General features: G+C 34.8%; 1 protein-coding gene across 1 annotated transcript in view; it reads right to left on the reverse strand.

Annotated features, from left to right (window-relative positions):
• gabbr1a (gamma-aminobutyric acid (GABA) B receptor, 1a) overlaps window positions 1–20,538 on the reverse strand; it is a 213,993-nt gene that overhangs the window by 44,949 nt on the left and 148,506 nt on the right. Inside the window, exons 16-17 of the mRNA XM_030157135.1 lie at window positions 11,445–11,595; window positions 809–941 (exon numbers count right to left, since the gene is read on the reverse strand). Coding sequence (XP_030012995.1) covers window positions 809–941; window positions 11,445–11,595 — 284 coding nt within the window. The remainder of the gene's footprint in view (window positions 1–808; window positions 942–11,444; window positions 11,596–20,538) is intronic.

The following is a 20,538-nucleotide window of genomic DNA, read 5'->3' on the forward strand; positions in this document are numbered from 1 at the left end:
TGTTAAAATTAGGAAAATAGTATTGTTTGATTCTTGTATCAAGTTAGTGATAAAGGTGTAAAAGCACTGAGGAAAGTTTATACTTCTTCCTACTCCTTTTCGACCATGAAAAATTCAGACTTGTATGTGCTTGAAGATAGATTCTGTCCATTTAAATGTTTTATTTTGTTTTATTTCATTTTATTTTGTTTCTTTGCATGTTTGAAATAAATAAATAAATAAATAAAATAAAATTAATCTAATGTATTTCCAAATATACATATTTTTCTGACCTGTGTTTTTTTTAATGGCGCTAAGTATATATTCCCTTCTTTCTTGAGTCTGTTTGCTCATGCAAAATGAAACACGATTAATATAGATTAAAAATGAATGATACTTAATTGTGATTAATTGAAATGAATCCACAGCAACCCTGTGATTAATCTGATTAAAAATTTTATTGTTTGACAGTACTAGTTACAACCCAAACACTTTATTTTATTCTATTATCATTTATCTGTATTAAAACTTAAAAACATCACACAGACATTATCCTCAGTTCACCATAATAAGAGATGCCTGAAAACAAATTCTTTTCATTACTTTTTGTATTACTACTGAGCAATTAAAACTATTTTATGTGTATATTACAGTAGACTGGATGAGCTTATTTCCAACTACTCTGTGCCACAACACTTGTCACAACAGGGATGGCATTTTGTTTTTTGGATTATCAATGCAAGAGTGACCTTTTTTGGACTGAATGGGTACCATATTGGAGTGCTGTAACCAGGTGTTCTAATAAACCTCATTTCCCCTCCGCTGTTACCTGGCAGACGACAGGGAACTGCGATCTATGGACGTGGTGACCATCAATCCCCAGCGGAAAAACTGCAGCCAGAGCCATCATACAGCCAACTGCTGTCATGTTGTTCAGGTACGGCTGAGAGTTCTGAATGTACCTGAAACACAGACACATTCACAAGGACATAAGCAAACACATTCAGAAAAAATGTAGGACACTTCTTCTTATAAGATCAGTAAGTTTTATTACAAATCCAGTAGCCTTTATATCCTTTATATTAGTGTGCTAACTGCCCTCATCCTGTTACATTACTGTCTAATTATCGCTTTGTTTGGTTATAAAAAAGAAATGACTGCATTAAAAATCATCTCCCTCTGGCTTCTTCCAGATAATTTTGCTCTGTCATCTATTTGCTTCACTGGTTGACGACGTGTTCATAACTTATAGTTGTTTTGTTGGCCTCAATCAGTTGATGAGTTTGTAAACTTGGAGTGTTTTCCTCTGGGTTTAGTTTCTTTTCATGCTGAAAAATCTAAGTGAAACAGAATGCATCACTAAAAACCACATGAGAACATTCACTCCTCTTGAATCTGGGGCTGAGCTAGAAAAGTAAATACAGGAAGAAGGTCCTGCTTTTTGGACATGGATGTATTAAGAGAACTAGTTACTAAGAAACTCAGGCTTGTCGTCATTTCCCCCTGTAACCTAAAAATCCTTTTCCCCAAAGACCGCAATGATAAAAGAGATGTCTGTAAAACTGCTGACAAGACACCTACAACTGCAAACACTCAAATATTACTTTGTATACAGTTTAATCTCCTTATTGGCAGCTACAAACAATGGGTATTTAACCCATAAAGACCCAAACACCCACTGGCAACCAAAATCATTTACTGATATAAAAAGTTAAATCCCTGTTGATCCACTAATCCTATCAATACATGTAAATAATTGGTGTAAAATACAGTTATTCATCTTTTCATGGTCATCAGATACGACCCATTTGGACATTCAGAGGCTCTGTGGTTACCATAGAAACACCATCATCTTCTACAACATTGCTTCATCAGTAAAACCCATGGAGTTGGATCAATGACAGTGAATAGAAACATCTGATTTATGTTCAGTTAACGATATATTTTACTACTACATATTTTATTGTTTTTGATATAATAACCCTCAACTTTAATTTGAGCTTTTATGAACATTACATGATTAGTTAATTAAACACAGGAAAATACCTAGTTTTAACTGAAAAAAAGCAAAATACAGCAGATAATATTATAATAAGTGGTGATAAATTACTTAAGAAAGGTTAAAAATAGAGAAAAAATAATTTATTAACTGCCAGAAAATTAGGTCTGGGTTTTTATGTGTTAAACTTCAGATGTCAAAATCGGCGACCTGGCAGGTTGTGACCCCAGGAAGACGCAGGTGAGGCCAGTGACTGAAATGTTGGTTCACATGTGCATTGGACTGCAAAACATGGAAGTAAACCTGGAAGGCAGAAAATGTCCTATTGTGTGCACCAGTGATAAACTTTGAGGTTTGTCCAGTTCTGTTAGTACATCCATGGTCCCACATGCAGAAAATTTTAAAACAATACAATCAGGTGCATCCTTATGTTTAGATTAAGCCATTAAGATCTATATTATAAATACAAAAATAGTAGGACACATCATATCTACAGCTTGTAGATAAAAAAGATGAAAAAGATTTTTAAAAAATGTTCATGTCAGTTGTTAATTATTGCAATAAACCTAAAATCAATATGTCTTTTATCATTTAAAGCCTTTTTTTTTATGAGTGAGAATCTAAAAAAACAGGCAGTTACTAGCAGGTTAAAAGGATAATTTATGATCAGAACATGACAAATGTGACAGAAATCAAAAGGTAAGACATTAAATAAAATTGGTACTCACATTTTATAGAGTGTGAGTGACATTAAGTAAAAATCTGAAGCACTTTGTAAGCATAGATGACTGTATATACAAAATTACTATAAAAATTCAATACAAATCTTTACTGCAGTGCCAATAATGGGAATAAAAATTTACATTATTTGCATTACATTTACATTTATGCATTTGGCAGACGCTTTTTTCCAAAGTGATTTACAGGGGAAAACCAATCAAATCAATCAATCAAATTTTATTTATGTAGCGCCAAATCATAACAAAAGTTATCTCATGACACTTTACATATAGAGTTGGTCAAAACCAGACTCTATAATACATTACAACATGTATCATTATGATTTTGTAGACCAGCCTCCTGTTAGCAACGAAACACCTGAATTCAATGTGTCCCAATACTTTTGTCAACATAGTGTATGACATCCATTAAAAACATTGTTAAACCTAAGTATAATATGAAAACTTGTCTCCTACAACCTAAAAAATGGGAGATATTTGTGAGGATTAACTAAAGTCAGTGGTTAAATGTAAACACACACACACACACACACTTGTAAAAATTAAAACACAAACATCACTGTTTCTGGTTGTTTCTTGGTTAAAACATATATTTGCTGCTTCTGGGTCAAGATAAAACACACCTGACCATTTCTGACAAATCCATACTCATGATATGATGTTTATGGACATATCACTTTAATATTACATTTCATTGTGCACATGATAAGGCCTTCCTCACCCACTCACTCACCCACGTACATTGTTTTTTTTTTCCATTTTGAGAACATATGCAGTAAGAGAAGTTTGAAAGAATCTCAGTATTAGTACATTTTAGAGAGTTAAAGATAATCTACAGTCCAAAAAGTCAAAGCTCAGCTCTGCTCTGCGGCATGAACTCATCCTTCTGCAGATATTTCTTATTCTGTCATCCCATTGAAATGGCCTTGCATTGCCAGGAGGCCACATCTTATTTAGTGTATGCATTTCCTCACACATAAACACTAATTCTGCTCACAAAGTAACACACATCAACACATACACTCTCACTCACTGGCCTCAATCCCCCATTTGCTACTTCTGAAGAACCTTTAATACCGTTATGTGCCATGTGACATTTAATGCACTGTGGGAGTGTGTTAGTAATGGGGAATGTGCATTTCTTTATGCATTATGCACCATTTCTTATAGCTTTCTTGAACTGTGTTTGATTGAGGCTGATTTTCTAAATAAAACTGACAGTTTGGACTCCTTTTAATGAATCTTCTGTTCGCATTTTAAGTGAGTCCAAGGGATGTCTCTGATGACTAAAACTGACAGTGCACCAGTTGTTTGGTTTAAGACCCCAAGTCACCTCTGGTTTTTTTTTTTTTTTTTTGTCATTTTGACAAGCAACAAACAAGTGTGAAGCTATAGTCTGGACACGTTTGGTGACCGTCGCCCTGCATCAAAACAAGACCCGTAAGGAAAAAAAGAGCCCCTGTGTTTACTTATCTTCTAGTGCCACAAAGAGCTTAAGAAAAAAAAAATAATTTAAGTATTCTGTAATATTTTAGGAGGACATTTGGTCTGCAAATAGCCTGATTAACCCTCCAGTGTGCCTGAGACAAAATGAGTTGTGGGACCTCCAATTTATGTGATTTACGTGAAGAGGCAATATACAAAACATTTGTAGGAACCTGGGTTGGGAAAAACAGTAATTTAAGAATATGCAGCATGCAAGCAAAAGATAAACTGAAAAAACTGAATTAAAAATATAGGACTTCAAAAATATATTTTAACAGGCAGGCTTTCAAACTCATATTCAACTTCCTATTACTGTGGAACTAAATTACTAAACAAACTTATAATGAATTAAATAATAATTAACTGCACTGAACTCTGAGGAACCCCTAAAACACACACAACTGGGTTTTAACTCTATTTGACTTCCTTGTGAAATTCATTCACTGGCTGCCTGCACGGTAACCATGGCAACCATGCTTTCATACCCATCATATGTGTACATAATTTTCCACCAGCAGACTGATTTTTATTGTAGTTCAGATTAGAAATGATCATTAAAACTACCCATATTTTATTGCTCTCTTAGAAGCAGACCTTGACCCACCTTCAACCTTTTCAACACAGCTTTGAACTTTTCATGACGCTGCTAAGAAGACATTTTCAGATTTATACTGGCAAGTCTGGTTCAACAAGAAATGACCACCGGTTTTACGTAGACTGGAACAATCCACGCCAAAGAATTCAGTTGATATCACTAATTATTGTGATAAATGTTATATCATTTCTTTCTTTGCTTTTGGTTCCTCAAAGTTGATGTTTGGACATGTGTGAACGCTGAAAAAAACAGATGCATTTTTGTTATTGTAGTTGTAAAAAGATGCAACAAGGTAACAGTGACACGAAAGAGAAAATGAGATCAAAACTATGCAAAAGGACATAACGAGATGAAAAAAACATAAAAGTAACATCATGAAAACTATGTAAAAGATTAAATGAGACAATGAAAAATACAATATGGAAAGGCAGTATGAACAAGGAAATAAGACAAAAGTAGTGATTTAGTGCATACAAGATTTAGTATTTAGTTTGTTTTTTAATGTAAGGTCTTATCCCGAAGGACAAAAACAATATACAAGATGATTGTGGTATTAAACTCTCCTTTATGGTCAGAGCACGGCAGACATCAAAATATACAGAGTAAAATTTAGCAAAACAAAACAAACAAAACAAAAAACACTGAAGTATTTGGACATGCTTTCCCTGAGAATGTAAAGAAAATAAACCTTACCAAGAAAAGAAAAGTGGAAATAAATAATGTAAATAATAATAAATATAATTATCATCATATATAAAATTATATCACCATAATAAGTAATATTGTTTTATTTAGCACTAGCTTTAAATGATTTAATGATGATGGATGGATGATGATGATGATGATGATGATGATGACACCCGATGATGGGGTTTTTTTGTTTGTTTTTTTTTCTTTTTTCAGTGATTTTAAAATTAAGCAAACCACAATAAAAACTCATTACCTCATGCACTGTTTTATTAGAGAAAACTCTTCCACTCTGAAAACAATGTCCACTGGAGATGAAATCAATTAGTGTCACAGTACAAAACTAAGAGTTGAAAAACTAATACAACAGCTGTAAAAAGCTCCATTTTAATATGCCAGAGGATTATTTCAGCACACTTTGTCTACCAGAGACAAAAACAAAAACATAGTCAATCAAAAGCTAACAAAAAAAAAACCAAAATAATTCCAGTTCCACAAAAACATCCTAATTCTGCTGGACAAATATGTATGTCTGTGGTGTTGAATTTAATTTGTTTTTTTCAAAAATCTCTAGGATAAACAAATGTAGTTTTAGAAATGATCAAAACACAGTTAGATCTGGAGGGAAGCAGGAGTGTATCAATTACTAGAATGAAAATGGAAAAGGGCAAAAGGAAGTCACTTTGCTGAAAAGTGGTGAGGGCCACTACTTTTCAGATGAAAACTGTTGTAGATGGTGTTCAATATATGTGATAAATATGAATGTAAATATGTAAATGTACATAAAAGTACATTATAAAAGTACATAATTCAACAATATACACAGTTGCTCGTAAAACTGGAGTAATATATTTTTATCTCTCTCATGAAATGATTGTGACATTGTCATTTATTCACAAGTGTAACAGGGACTCAGTATGTAATCATTGCACCTGGCCAAAAGTGATAATTGATGTATATAAATAGAACTAATAAGAGGAATGTGTGAAAAATAAATTATTCTAACTTGCATATACCATATGCCATGTCATTTGTAAATATGGTAATGCAGACATACCAAAAACTGTGTGTCTGAAAGTAAAACTTTTGGCTCTAAAGCTTGTAAAGCCTTTAACCTGGTGATAACGCATCCCAGCCCACAACAGTTTTATGGTAATTTCCAGTTTTTTTCTTGCAGGAATAAAATGACAAGCAGCCACCTTCATATAGAGTCAATGGGCAGCAATAACTTGTTTTGTCCTCCAGTAGAGGTGGAACTTAATTGCACAAGCTCCATGAGGTTGTTGGGAGATAATTAATGTTATAACTTTACATATCCAGACAAAATGAGATGATACCACTAGTGAAAAGTAAAAGTCATAGAAGTGAGGAACACAACTGAGACTTGAAACGGTGTCACAAAGTCGTCTCAGTTCATAAATTGCTCATTTAAACCTGCAACTTCCTCTGGTCTTTAAATTGGGCTGCCATGTATTTCTGTAGCTTAACAAGGCAGTCGGTGGCAAAGTTGTTTTATAAAAACAGCTTACTGCATAAATTTGATTTGATTTGATCTGACTCATAGTGTTTTGGCTGCTGAGAGCAGCCGTCGGTGAAGCTGCGTTTGAAACATAATCAAAGCTGGAGGAGGGCCTGACTGGCACGCAGGAGCCAGCCAGATACTCCCAAAGGAACAAACCTCTCCAGCTCTCCACAAACTCCTGATAAGCTCATGGACTTATGGGACGTTAAATCATTTTGACCCAGGTCAAACATAAAAATACTGTGTTAAAAAGACATCAGAGATGTGCTGCTTCTGCTCCACAGACATGTATTAAGCTTAGAAATCCTAGATCAAAAGGCATTTTTTAAAGGAAGTCTATTTGCATTTGGTCTAGGGCTAGGCTTAAGCTGTGACAATGAAACCAGCTGCTAGATCTCAAAAACCACGCCCAAGTCACTAACTTTGCACTCCCTAAACGCAAGAAGCAGCGTTTATATTAACCTCTAAACAGGGAAGGATTTTCACTTTTAATTTATTTATGTGACTCACTATATTTTACTTTCAGAAATCCTTCACATTCAGCCACGGAGCTGCCCAGTCCAACCTCACAGACAGAGCATCCTTTTAGGAGCAGCTGGGGGCTGTTAAACCATGTCATCTTTAATCACTATTGAAGTTTTCTGAGCTACTTCGACAGGTGACTTTCATGTCACAGTCACAGTGTGTTTCTGACCTCTAGGACTCTGCTCATGCCCGGCTTAATAAATCAATCAATCCTCATTAATTTCTGCTTTTTTAAATCTTTTTAACCTTGCTCTTCGGTAGGCAAGTTTAATTTGATTTGATGATTCGTGATTTTTGCTAATGTTTCTCAAAAGGACAAACAAGAACAAAAAACTACAATCAATTATACTCCAGGGTTTCTTATAATTTACCGTAAAAAGTTCTAACACAGACTCGTCACTGCTGTCGTCTCACTGAAGAGGTTAGATTAGTTTTATCCAACATATATGACAACCAGTGAAACAAATACATGAAAAAATAATGAATTAAAACATGGTGAAAGATTAGCATTTCTGTTGATTTTATAATATTATAACTTGTACTTTATTTCTGAAAAGTGTTTAAAACCACAGGCCTTTGTGAAATAAACTATGCACAAGCTTAGATTTATTATGTTTTCTTATATTTATTTACCAAGTTGGTAATTTTAGTGCTTAATCTTTTCAATATTATCAGAAGATAAACGGCTCAGCTTTCATCAATTTCCAATTTCTGTGCTTGCTGGAAGTCGACCACAAACATTATCCCTGCACCATCTCTTCTGTTGTGTTTCATTAACTCACTGTCATTCAGCATTTGGAGAAGATTTATTTCCTTTTTTTCAACCTCTTTTTCATTCCGACATTTTCTCTGCATTGACTTCTTAAAAATTGGCTTTGTGCTGTTAACAGTTTTTCACCCTATGAGCTCTTTTATGGGTTAAGATGATTTGTACATTCCCTTTTTTTTTTAAACCAGATCCCAGTGTTAACTGTAAAGCCCAGTTCAGAACAAGCAATCAATAGCTGCTTTTCCATTGCACATCTGCGCAAAATTTTACCCATATTCACTAAATGTCGGAAAAACACAGAAGCGTGTAATGTCGGTTTTTCCATAAAATCACAAATGCGATAATTTGTTTATTTATTATCGCGAGATGACATGAGAAATCATTCCATAAACATGGTGACAAACATAAATATCGTGTTGATTTACAGATATATTCATTATTATTATTATACATCACTCCTCTATCCTGTCCTAAATTAAAAAATGATTTGGTTTCCTGGTGTGTCCACACATACGCAATGTTTCTTTTAAAACTCTTCTTCTTTGCTTGTTGTAACGTCCATCAACATCCGTTTTTTTTTCTTATTCATGTGACTAGTCGCGGTAAAAGGTCTTTCCACTGCAGTTTTGCATGATTTACCATTTGCGCTGTGCCCGAAAAACCACCTCTTGCCAGCGCAAAAACTTTTAATCAAAGCGAAACCATTAGGCAAAGCAAGGCAAGGCAAGTTTATTTGTATAGCACATTTCAGCAACAAGGCAATTCAAGGTGCTTCACACAGGACATTGAAATAAAAGAAACAAAAAGAAACACATTTAAAACATTATAAAAGAAACATATAAAAGGTGATCAAAAACAGCAAGCAAGAAAACAACACATAAAATCAAATAAATAACTAAATAAATAAAATACAATAAAATAAAATAAAAATAAAAACACACACATATTAAAGTAAAAGTTGCAGTGCGGAGTTTCAAAGAGAATATAATATTAGGTAAATTTTTATGCGCAAGTTATATTCACGCAACTTGAGGGTCAATGGAAAAGCAACAATTAAGAAAAGATTTAGAGAATGTTGCACGTAAAGGTTGCAGAGGAATAAACTGACCTGACTCAGCTTGACTCAAACTGATGCCGTCTATAGCAATTCAGCTGAGAAATGGTGAACAGCAATAAAATACCCTACCTAATATCTTCAAATACCTTCAATATAGACTGTATTTGCTCTAAATATGTCTAGGCTTTTATTTCTCTCAGGTGCAGAAAGTGCCAGTATGTGTTAGAAAAAGGCCTTTATTTCTATTTTCCTGTGTTTAACAATAAGAAATTGCTCTGTTTAGTACAAAACCTCATTGGGATCCACTCCCATTTGTGCTGAAATATGCTTTTAGAACAAACACATCACTCAACACTTCCTACCTCCAAAAGTTTGAAATTAAAAGTCCTCCAGCTCTTCGGTGGAAAGAAACCATTCATTTCTTTGCATGTCTTTTCTTATGCAAACTTTCATCTGATGCTTGTAAACTTCTACAATTTACAGTTTAGTTTAGATGCTAACATCACACAAAGCTGCAACTTTATGAAAACAATTTAAACTTCATAACCCAATCAATATTTAAAGGAGTGATATTTTGCTTTTTTAATAAAATTATGCATTTTAAAACATTTCCCTGTGGTCTACATAAACTGTAAATGCTATGCTTGGGTCTGAATTCTTCATTAATTCAACTCCACAGGTCCATCTTCAACCCTATTTCTGAGTAATGACACCAGAAAGGTGGTTTTGAGCTCTGGCCCTTTAAATGCACATGAGCCATTTCACACCCCACCCCCTCCAGGTTGTTGACCTTGTTTCTTTGTCCCGTTCATCCACTTGTGTTCGTTAATATATAATGGATTAGATTTATATAGCACTTTTTCTATAAACGCATACTCAAAGCGCATACAGTGGATCCATTATTCATTCACTCTCACATTCCCCCTCTGGTGGTGGTAAACTACATCTGTAGCCACAGCTGCCCTGGGGCAGACTGACGGAAGTGTGGCTGACAATCTGCGCCTATGGCCCCTCCGACCAGTACCAAACATTCACACACATTCAGTCACCAGTGTGAGTAGCAGCACTGGAGGCAAGGGGGGTGAAGTGTCTTGCCTAAGGACACAACAGCACATGGACAGAGCAGGATTCGAACCGCCTTTGGTTATTGGACAACCTGCTCTACCATCTGAGCCATGGCGCCCCCTAATACAATACAACCAACAACTGAACATTTTAGGTACTTGGCTCGAAAGTTTGGACATATTTTCAGTATGGACTACACCTGCTGCTGCTGATAAACAATTATGTTGTACTCGGACAAATTGACCTTATATGTGCAAATGTCATGACGTAACTAGTTATAAACGTAACAAATTAAGAAGGAATTGTCAGTCAGTATTCTCTAAAATATCTGGACCACATCTCTGGAATAATCTACGACCTGAACTTCAATCAACATCTTCATCATTATTTAAAAAGCATCTGAAAAGGACTCCAATTCATGAAGAAATGTAAAGCTGTATATCATTTGATTTATATTTGATAATTTGTAATTTGATTTGTATTTTTATTGTTTTTACTTTAGTTTATTATTTCAGTTACATCTTATTTTTAATTCTTTTTTTCTTTTTTTTCCCCCGTGTATTGTTTATTTCCAGGGAGGTATTCACATAAGCCTTTTTTGGCTTCTATCGTCTCCTGCACAATGATGCTACTTGTTTGAATGTTTTTGTTTTTTTTTATTTTTCTCTTGCTGTTTTATAATGTGCAAGTAAATAAAATAAAATTTAAAAAAAATTAAAACAGGTTGTAGAAATCCACTTGATTTTTGCTATAATGAATATAAAGATAGCTTTGCAGCACCTGGAGGGTTCAAACTCAAAGTTTTTGAACTATTAGGGTCCAAATACACAAATAAATGTACCAGAGACTAATAAAAGTAGGTTTAGCGAAACATGACCCCTTTAAGGAATGTAAAGAGATCAAATTCAGGATTTTGAGAAAAAAACAAAAAACTTACAGAACCAGAACCACCAGCCTGACTAAAACAAACCTGTTGGCTATGATATAAACACCAGTTCTCATTTCCTGCTGGTAAACTTACCGGACATTGCTGTTGTAGATGTTGAAGGTTAGACAGACGATGCCGAGGAGGATGCCGAGGCCAGCGAAGACAGACACGGCTGCAAACAGCTTCTGAGACAAATATCTATACTCTTCAATCACTACGGTCCGATCCGCTGGAGGACCAGCACCTGAATAAAAAACAGAAAGAGTAATGTGCAGTTAGTCTTTTATTTTATTTGATCCTTTATCTTTTACTCTTCCCACTCAGCTCCCACTCTGCTGTATTAATGGACTGATAGAAGTCCAAATTACAGTTTTTGACAACTGGGTTTAAAGCTTGAATGGTTTAAAATCCATCTTCAGTGGGGTATGTATTTCTTCCTGACCTTGCAGACAGTAGTTTTAAAATAAAAACTCAAATAGAAGTATGGAATTTGCTCTTGAAGCTCTTAGTGATAAATTGAAGTGTCTGGTTCAAGGATCAAAGAAGAATCTGCTTTGAAGAGATTTACACAGAGACAAGGATTTAAAGTCAAAACTACGCAGAAAGTATCAAACTTACACTACAAATTTCATAACAGCTGCATTTGGTTCCAAGTGGACTTATTTAGCATGGATGGTATTTATTTATTATCATGTTTCTTACATTTTTGTAAGCAGATATGGTAATGGTTCAAAATGATGAACAGAGGGCCAGTGTTTTCACTACCATTATTCATCATTGTCAGGTTTGTGGTAAGACTACAGGGACGCAATAGAAAAGTTTGTCTGAACTGACTGACAAACATGTTTTAAAGGGGTCATATTTTGCTAAACCCACTTTTATTAGTCTGTGGTCCATTTATTTGTATATTTGGACCCTAATAGTTCAAAAACTTTGAATTTGAACCCTCCAGGTGCTATAAAGCTATCTTTATATTCAAAAAGAGAGGGATGGTATAAGTTAAGGGAAATGACAAATTTTAAAATCCAAAGATGTCGAACCCAAAGAAAAGATTATGTTTAACAAATAATGGTGTAAAACTATGGAACAGACTGAGTGTGGAGCTGAAACAATGTCCAAACATCAAACAGTTTAAAAACAAATACAAACAAATGATTTTTTACAAAATACAGAGAGGAAAGAGCTTAAGGAAGGGAATCCACTTGTTTTTCAGAGTGGAGCTTTGCCACATATGTGCTGACAATATTTAGTTTAAATATGGATATATGAATATATTACTATTGTACTTTATAGGACAATATTGAATATTATATGTGTGTATATATATATATATATATATATATATATATATATATATATGTGTGTGTGTGTGTGTGTGTGTGTGTGTGTGTTTGGTTTTGTTTGTTTTTTAGTTTTATTAATATCTGAGTGATGATACTGATATGATAATTGTAAGTGGGTATTATTATATTAGTGTATATAGGAATAAGGATGTGTGATATTGTTATATTGTTGTTATTATTATATTGATATTCATATAAAATCATGATTGCTATATATAGATCATAAGGAATAGAGAATTGAGGGTAGGAGTATATAAGTTTTTACTTCTTCCTACTTGTTTTTGAGCATGTTTAATTTCATTTATTTTATTTATTTATTTTTTTTCCTTTTGTTTACTTAGCAATCTTTTATGTATCATTACTGATACTTTGATGGTTGATTTTGTTTTGATTTCACTGTCTTTATGTTCAAAATAAAGATTTCAATTAAAAAAAAAATTCTGTGAAAATATGTACAAACTTCGAGACGCTTACCTAAAATGTTCAGTTGTTGGTTGTATTAACAAACACAAGTGGCTGAATGGGACGGAAAGCACGGTCAAGAACCTGGAGGGAGTGGGGCGTGAAGTGGCTCATTTGCATTTAAAGGGCCAGCGCTCAAAACCACCTTTCTGGTGTCATTATTCGGAAATAGGGTTGAAAATGGACCTGTGGAGTTGAATTAATAAAGAATTCAGACCCAAGCATAGCATTTACACTTTATGTAGACCACAGGGAAATGTTTTAAAATGCATAATTCCATTTAAAAAGCAAAATATCTTCTTTAAAGAAACCACAGTCCATCTTGTCTGACTGAATCCACCCGATGCGGTCAGAGTTTCAAATTTTTCCTTCAGATTCCTAAACCTTGTATTACTGAATATCAGAAGGGAAAGGTAACATCTGCTTACTCAATTAAGTCTGTTTATATTCTCCTTAAACTAAATTGTATTCCTTTATCAACTGTTATTTATTAATTTTATCTTAATACAACACTCTACTTGGCTTTTTTTGTGTCATTTTTACTATTATATTGTCATGTTGTGTGTCACTTTGCACGAGTATTGGTGTGTTATTGCTGTTGCTGTTGTCTCTCTGGGGACAAATGAAGTTCTGCTTGACTTGGTTAGACCACTTGGGTGCAGTGTCTGAGCTGATGAGTCAGAAAAAACTATGAGGATTATCCCTGTATGAGATGTGGGTTTTTTTTCTCGAAATAAGCTTTTTAAAAGTTGCATCATGGGTCATTAGTAATGTTAATGTTGCTTCAATCTGTTCATGGTGATGCTTTAGTGTCTGTCAGCACTAAAGAAATAAAGTCAATGTTGGCTTGTTCATCTGCATCCATTTCTACATGAAAGCAGAGGAGAAAACGCAAATGCAAAAGAGTGTTTGTTTTCTCTTTTGTTTCTATTTTCTCTTCTGCATTTGCGTTTTCTCGTTTGCATTTGTGTTTTCTCTTGTGTTTATTTTCTCTTTTGCAGTTGCGTTTTCTCTTTTGCATTTTCTCGTGTCCATGTTTTCTCTTTTGCATTTGCGTTTTCTCTTGCGTTTGTTTTCTCTTTTGTATTTCTGTTTTCACTTTTGCAGTTGTGTTTTCTCTTCTGTGTTTGTTTCTCCTTTGCGTTTGTGTTTTCTCTTTTGCATTTGTGTTTTCTCTTTGCGTTTGCGTTTTCTCTTTTTTGTGTTTTCTCTTTTACATTTGCATTTTCTCTTTTGCGGTTGTGTTTTCTTTTTTGTGTTTTCTCTTTTGCATTTACATTTTCTCTTTTGTGGTTGTGTTTTCTCTTTTGCATTCGTGTGTTCTCTTTTGTGTTTCTGTTTTGCAGTTGCATTTTCTCTTTTGCATTTGTGTTTTCTATTTTGCGTTTATGTTTTACACTTCAGGGCCACTGTACTCTCTGGACCTTCATGATCATGAAGCGAGTTCAACATAACTTTTTCCATTGTCTGGTTTGACAAAGCTTCAAATTTGTAGTCACACATAACAACATTGTCTGGTGCAGACTTTTGAACTTCAAATACAGTGAGTATGTTTACATGCACACTATCATTCCAAATATAATAATGACAGGTTTTATGTAAAATGTACATTCTGTTTGGATATTCTGAATAAGGACTTTCTCCAAATGGAGCATTTTCAGTCTCAGACATGTGGGATATGTTGACTTTATTCCGGCTTCATGCAAATTCTTTGGACATGTATACAGTACATTTCGAAAAAGAATCTAATTTTCATGTTTTACTGCAAGTTGCAACACATGGGCCCTGATTACACTGAGCTGGAATAAAGACAGAAATCCTCTCTGGTAGAGATAGATGATGAAAGAAAAATCCAACTATCATCTGAACAAGCAAGAGACCTCATGTTAAAGATTATGACACAGAATATCAAGAGGTTTATAGATCTGAACAAACATCCAAAATCCTTTTTCAAGAAGGAACATCTGAGTGAGTCAATACAGTGGAACATCGACCACTAGTGGAAAACTTTGAATAAACTATATTGAAAAAAGGAATATTAGTGGAATACTCATTTTGATTTGTCATGTAAACAACTGAGCAGTGTGAGAGTAAAACCAAACCAAAGCTGCTGTATACCATGTAACAAAAACTTCAACTTTAGTTTGAACTTTTGCTGAGGTCACAAAGGTGATTATCAGCACCGGGTTTCCCCTCTCTGGTTTTGAGTGAGTTCATAAAAAGCGGGGGTGGATCAGGAATAAGGATGGGTCTAGAGCTGTGCATTTCCCACAGAAAAACACAGATGTGAGGAATTTATGGTTGGTCTAAAAGCAACTGCTGCTGCCAAAGTGAGGAAAGAAAGCTGGTGACAAACTCCACACTGGAAAAACATGTGACTGTACACTGCACATGCTTCACTGCGTAAACAGAGACTGATTGATCATCTGTTTATTATGGGTACAGATAATGAGGAGACAGCACACAAGCAGGGAAGTGGTTGTCACATTCACATGCATACTTTTAGTGAATTAAATCATGTCCTTCTGCAGTTCTATAATTGCACTTACAGTCATATAAATTGTGCATCGCAAGTTGGCATAAATTATATGTCCTTAAAGACACATTTCATTCATTTAAATTCACATTCCTGTTGAAAAAAGCCAAAGGTCCACCTTGTTCTTAGAGTAAAGGTCAGAGGACTTACATAAATGCATTCAGATCGATCACCACTGGGAATCTACCCTGCGTCACTGTCACTCTAAAAGGCTTTTAATGTTGGAGAAGGTGTGTCTGTTTACCTTTAAAGATCTGCTTCTGTCTATTTATATACAGAGATCTTCTAAACATTTCCCTACATTTACAGCCCACTGCAGTGTGGAAAACATTCTCAGATCAGTAAGTTCAACGAACAGAGAGTCATAGCTTCACTGGTCTTAAACTCATTTAATACAGAAATAAATGTTTTCACAGCACAGATGTAGAGAAGCCTGCTTATCATTATATTGTGTATGTAAACTAACAGCACACACCTCTACCACCTGTATGAAATTTAGATTCTGCTCAAGCACAAACAAAAAGAAAAAAAAAAAAAGCATTTCTGGACTATTACCAGCGACTCATAGTTAAATCTAAATGCCACCAATTATTACGGTGTAGTGTGCAGATAAGCAACTTTGGTGTTAATTAAGAGCTTGAGTGTTAGGGTTCAGTGATGTAAACTGCCTCCCTAATTATTCATGCTTGTATTGCTTTAAGAAATCCTCAGTGAGGAGGGTTCAAAGAGGGGCAGATGGACAGGGAGTCTCTTTTAACGCTCAGCAGCCTCTGACGGTCTGCCTGTCTAAATCCGCGCCTGCCTGCAGACATGTGTGTGCAACAGACTGTGTGTGTGTGTGTGTGTGTGTGTGTGTGTGTGTGTGTGTGTGTGTGTGTGTGTGTGAACTCTTGAATATGCATTCTCCGACAGCACGTGTTCAGTAAACATATGTAAGGCCAACATGCAAATGCAAAGCGAGTAAGTGCTGCGTGAACTCATATGTGGGTGCATATGAATGAATTTACATGTATATAGTATCTATGTGGGTGTGTGTTTGTGTGAGAAGGGGGGGTGAAAGAATGTGTGTGCATGTCAGAAGGGGAGCAGCGCAGCAGTGTCGGAGCGGCATGAAGCTGATGTGTCACATGTCAGAGGAAAGCGTCAGAGTGTCACCCCCTCGAGGGCCGCAGGGTGTCAAGACGCCCATCATGCTCTGTTTAGATACTTGTCACTGGAGCCACGCAACCAAACGAATCTGCTGACATCTAACTGAAGAGCGATTCTGTGAAGTTTGTTTCAATGTAAAGGATAAAGCTGCTGTCTCTGCGTTTCCATTTATGTCAAAAAATATCCTAAAGTACAACCATTTATAAATCAAACTGATGTTGAAAAATTGACTGAAGTTTTTATTTCTTACTCATTTTCAAGGCCCTCAATTTCAATGCAAACCTTCAACTATTAGTTCCTTTTTTTAATGTCTTTAATATCTTATGGATGAAGGGTATCCAGACACCGATCATACTCTGATTAAGTAATTGTCACTGGAGCTCTGCAACCAAACTGTAAATAATCCTGCAAATAACTACTTTGAAATCACTCTCAGTCTATGCAAATTTTCAGTGTATTTGCATTATCTTTGCGTGTATTTTTTGAAAGAATGAATGAATATTTTATTACAGACATATAAAAAGAACAATACACCACCAACAAAAGCAAATACTCAAGGCAAATAAACAACATAATACATCCAAAGAAGAAATATATAAATTTATACAACATAAATAATTTTAGTGTTATTTACATCTCAGAAAAGGAGTAAATGACATTAATAATTCAATAGTTGTATCAGTTTCATGAAATCTCAGAGTAAAAATAATTATGTTAACTACCTTTAACCATGACCTGACATGACATGATTTGAATATTCAAGGGCTTTCAGTAAAATATTGGCCCAAGGTACAATAATCAAAGTAAACCGCTGCAATGCTAATTTTCCACTGAACTCAATGAAGAAGAATAAGATGCAACACCAATACATCAATGAATACAATAAATTATTTCTGTTGAAACAGCTGTTTTTATTCAGGTGAATTCAGACCCTTAATCACAATTATGGAGAATAACTCACTTTTATTTCATATGAATGTATAGTTAATATCATGTGAGAATTGAGAAAAAATCATTTTAAAAACAGCTCTATTGAAAATCCTTAAACATCACTGAACCATTTGCTTGCATTTGAATAAAAAAAGAGTTTCTCGGAAGTTTGTTTCAATATACAGGATTAGACTGGTTTCTCTATTTTTTTCATGTAAAAAAAAAACATAGAAAAACCATTTACAAACCTAAAAAGATGCCTTTGTCTCAAGCTGACTCGATTACTGCAAAGCACTTTTCACTGACACCAAGAGACTTCAGCTCATTGAAAACTCAGCTATTAACCAGAACTAAGAGGAGAGAGTGCATTACTGCAGATTTAGCTGCTCTGCACTGGCTTTCTGTAACATTTAGGATTGATTTTCAGGCCCTACTCCTTAGATACAAAGCCCTTAATGGGCTAGGACCAGGCTAAAATTGCTTACTCCCTTGCTATTTGCCTTCAAGAACATTGCAATCATCTGCTGCTGGTTTATTGGAGGTTCCCAGCAACAGCTGCAAGAAAATCAGGGATCCAGCCTTTGCCAATTACGCCTCAAAGCTGTAGGATATAGATATGAAGGAAGGCAGCTTAAAGGAAGCTAAAAATGTATCTCTACACTCTTCACTAGCTTTAAACTAATTAATTTTGACAACATTTCTGACAAAATGTTGCAATTTACTTCATTTTAAGAATTCTATTTTTTACCTTTGGATTTTATCTTTGATCATACATATTTAATATCATCTTGATTTTACATTTTAAAGTAAGAGTTTACTTCTGATCTATTTTCATCTTGTGTTACATTGTTTATAGCACGTCATACATGTTTTAGACTCATTCTATGACTATTTTATTGGGAATTCTGTTCATGTATTTTCTTTTTTGTAAAGCTGCATTTTTTAAAAGGTGCTAAAAAATAACAACATGAAAATCATTATCAATACATTAAAGGTGCAAAGTTAACAAAGAGTGTTGCAGAGCCAGTTATTTCTTCTTCCTCTCCTGTATTTCTTCAGGCAGTAATTCACAACAATATACAAAAGTTACCTGACGTTGTTAAGGGACACAAACATCAATATTAGAGATAAAATCAAACATTTTCGTTTCACTTCATTGTCCACTATAAAAAAAGTAGATCACTAAATTGTACTTTAAGTTAGGGCAGGTATTTTGTTATTATTACGCATTACACCTATTTTATTTTTACCAACATGCGTCATGTGACTGTTTTTGATCACACACCACATGCAACTGTTCATAACAGTGTTTTTTTATTTCTACATTTACATAGTTAACACATAAAATTAACTTTTTACAATCATAGTAGGGCAGGGTGAATAATTTGTTACATGATCTCCTTTTCAGAGGGTTTATGCTGATGGTATCACTAAATAACAGTAGTCCACTTTTTGCAACTCATTTTTAATGGCTCTAAGTATCAGTGCTTACATTATTTTGCAGTGTTGCATAATACGCTGTTAACATTAACTTTACTAGGATAATCTTGGTGATTCCTTGGCATCTTTTGTGCAACATGTTACATGTAAAGTTTGTTCTGCAGCAGAAGAAATTATGGCTTCAGACAGCCAAATGAATAATTGTGAATTCCTGGTCCAGTTCTGATGTCCAACTGGCAGTGAGTCTGATTTACACAGATGCTTTAGACTTACAGTGAAGTGCAACACATCATTTTGGCTCATTATAAATCTTGGACCAACAAATTAGGCCATGGTGTCAATGTACGTGATTCATTATATATGCATTACAAATGTATGTACAGTTAAGAAAATGTGGGTTAATCTTTATTTTAATAAAGTGCTGCAATAATATAGTTCAAAATTATGCAAAAATGCAGTTACTAGTCAGATAACACCAAAAAACGCCTTCACATATAACTTAAGCCATCCAAAACTAGAGGAAAACTTATAATGGTCTGATTGTAACTTACCTACATTTTATAAGGAGTGAGAAAGTTGTGCTTCACGTCATGGATCTAACTTGCAACATTTTCATATGATTATTTTTGTCAGTTTGCCCAGTCCTACCTGAGAAAAAAAAACCTCAAGATGTGTGGGTGCTGGTTGGTGGTTAAATAATAAAATGCAATCTGAACATATCACCTTTGGCTGAGTGAAATTACAACCACCATAAACCTCAAGCTGACTTTAGTAGACCTAGAATTTCTCTCACATGCCACCAGACCTGCACAGCTGTAGAAACAACTGTAATGACTTTGGTCGTTTTATGGAATTTACTGTCAGAAAAAATAGAGCACTGCCAGTTTTATGTGTTGAATCATCTCCATTGTGCACGAGATGTACGAATGGAAATGTTTCTCCATCTGTTCAGTTCATATATCCACTGTATTATATGACAGCAGGCAGCATATGGTGATGTATTTAAAAGTAACACAAGTTTATTCACAGAAGTCAAACAAACATACTTGTTTTTGCAAAACCAAGTTAACACGCGCCAAGTGAATGTCGTACATGAGTGTAGACACTGCGAATGAATGTATGTTCTGTCCATTCACTCACTGTATTTGCACCATTTAAACACTTCTCCGTCCTTGATCAAGGAATCAGGACAGGGTGTTGCCATGGAGACCCGGCTCTATAACAGTTGCCACAGCGATTAGAAGCAGAGCGGAGCTGAAGTGGTTGTTAAGGCGACCGCGAAGAGAGTGAGAAAGTGAGTGAGGGAGAGATGGCTGGTAAACACACG

The sequence above is a fragment of the Sphaeramia orbicularis genome, chromosome 16 (assembly GCF_902148855.1).
Source record: "Sphaeramia orbicularis chromosome 16, fSphaOr1.1, whole genome shotgun sequence".
NCBI classification, from domain to species: domain Eukaryota; kingdom Metazoa; phylum Chordata; class Actinopteri; order Kurtiformes; family Apogonidae; genus Sphaeramia; species Sphaeramia orbicularis.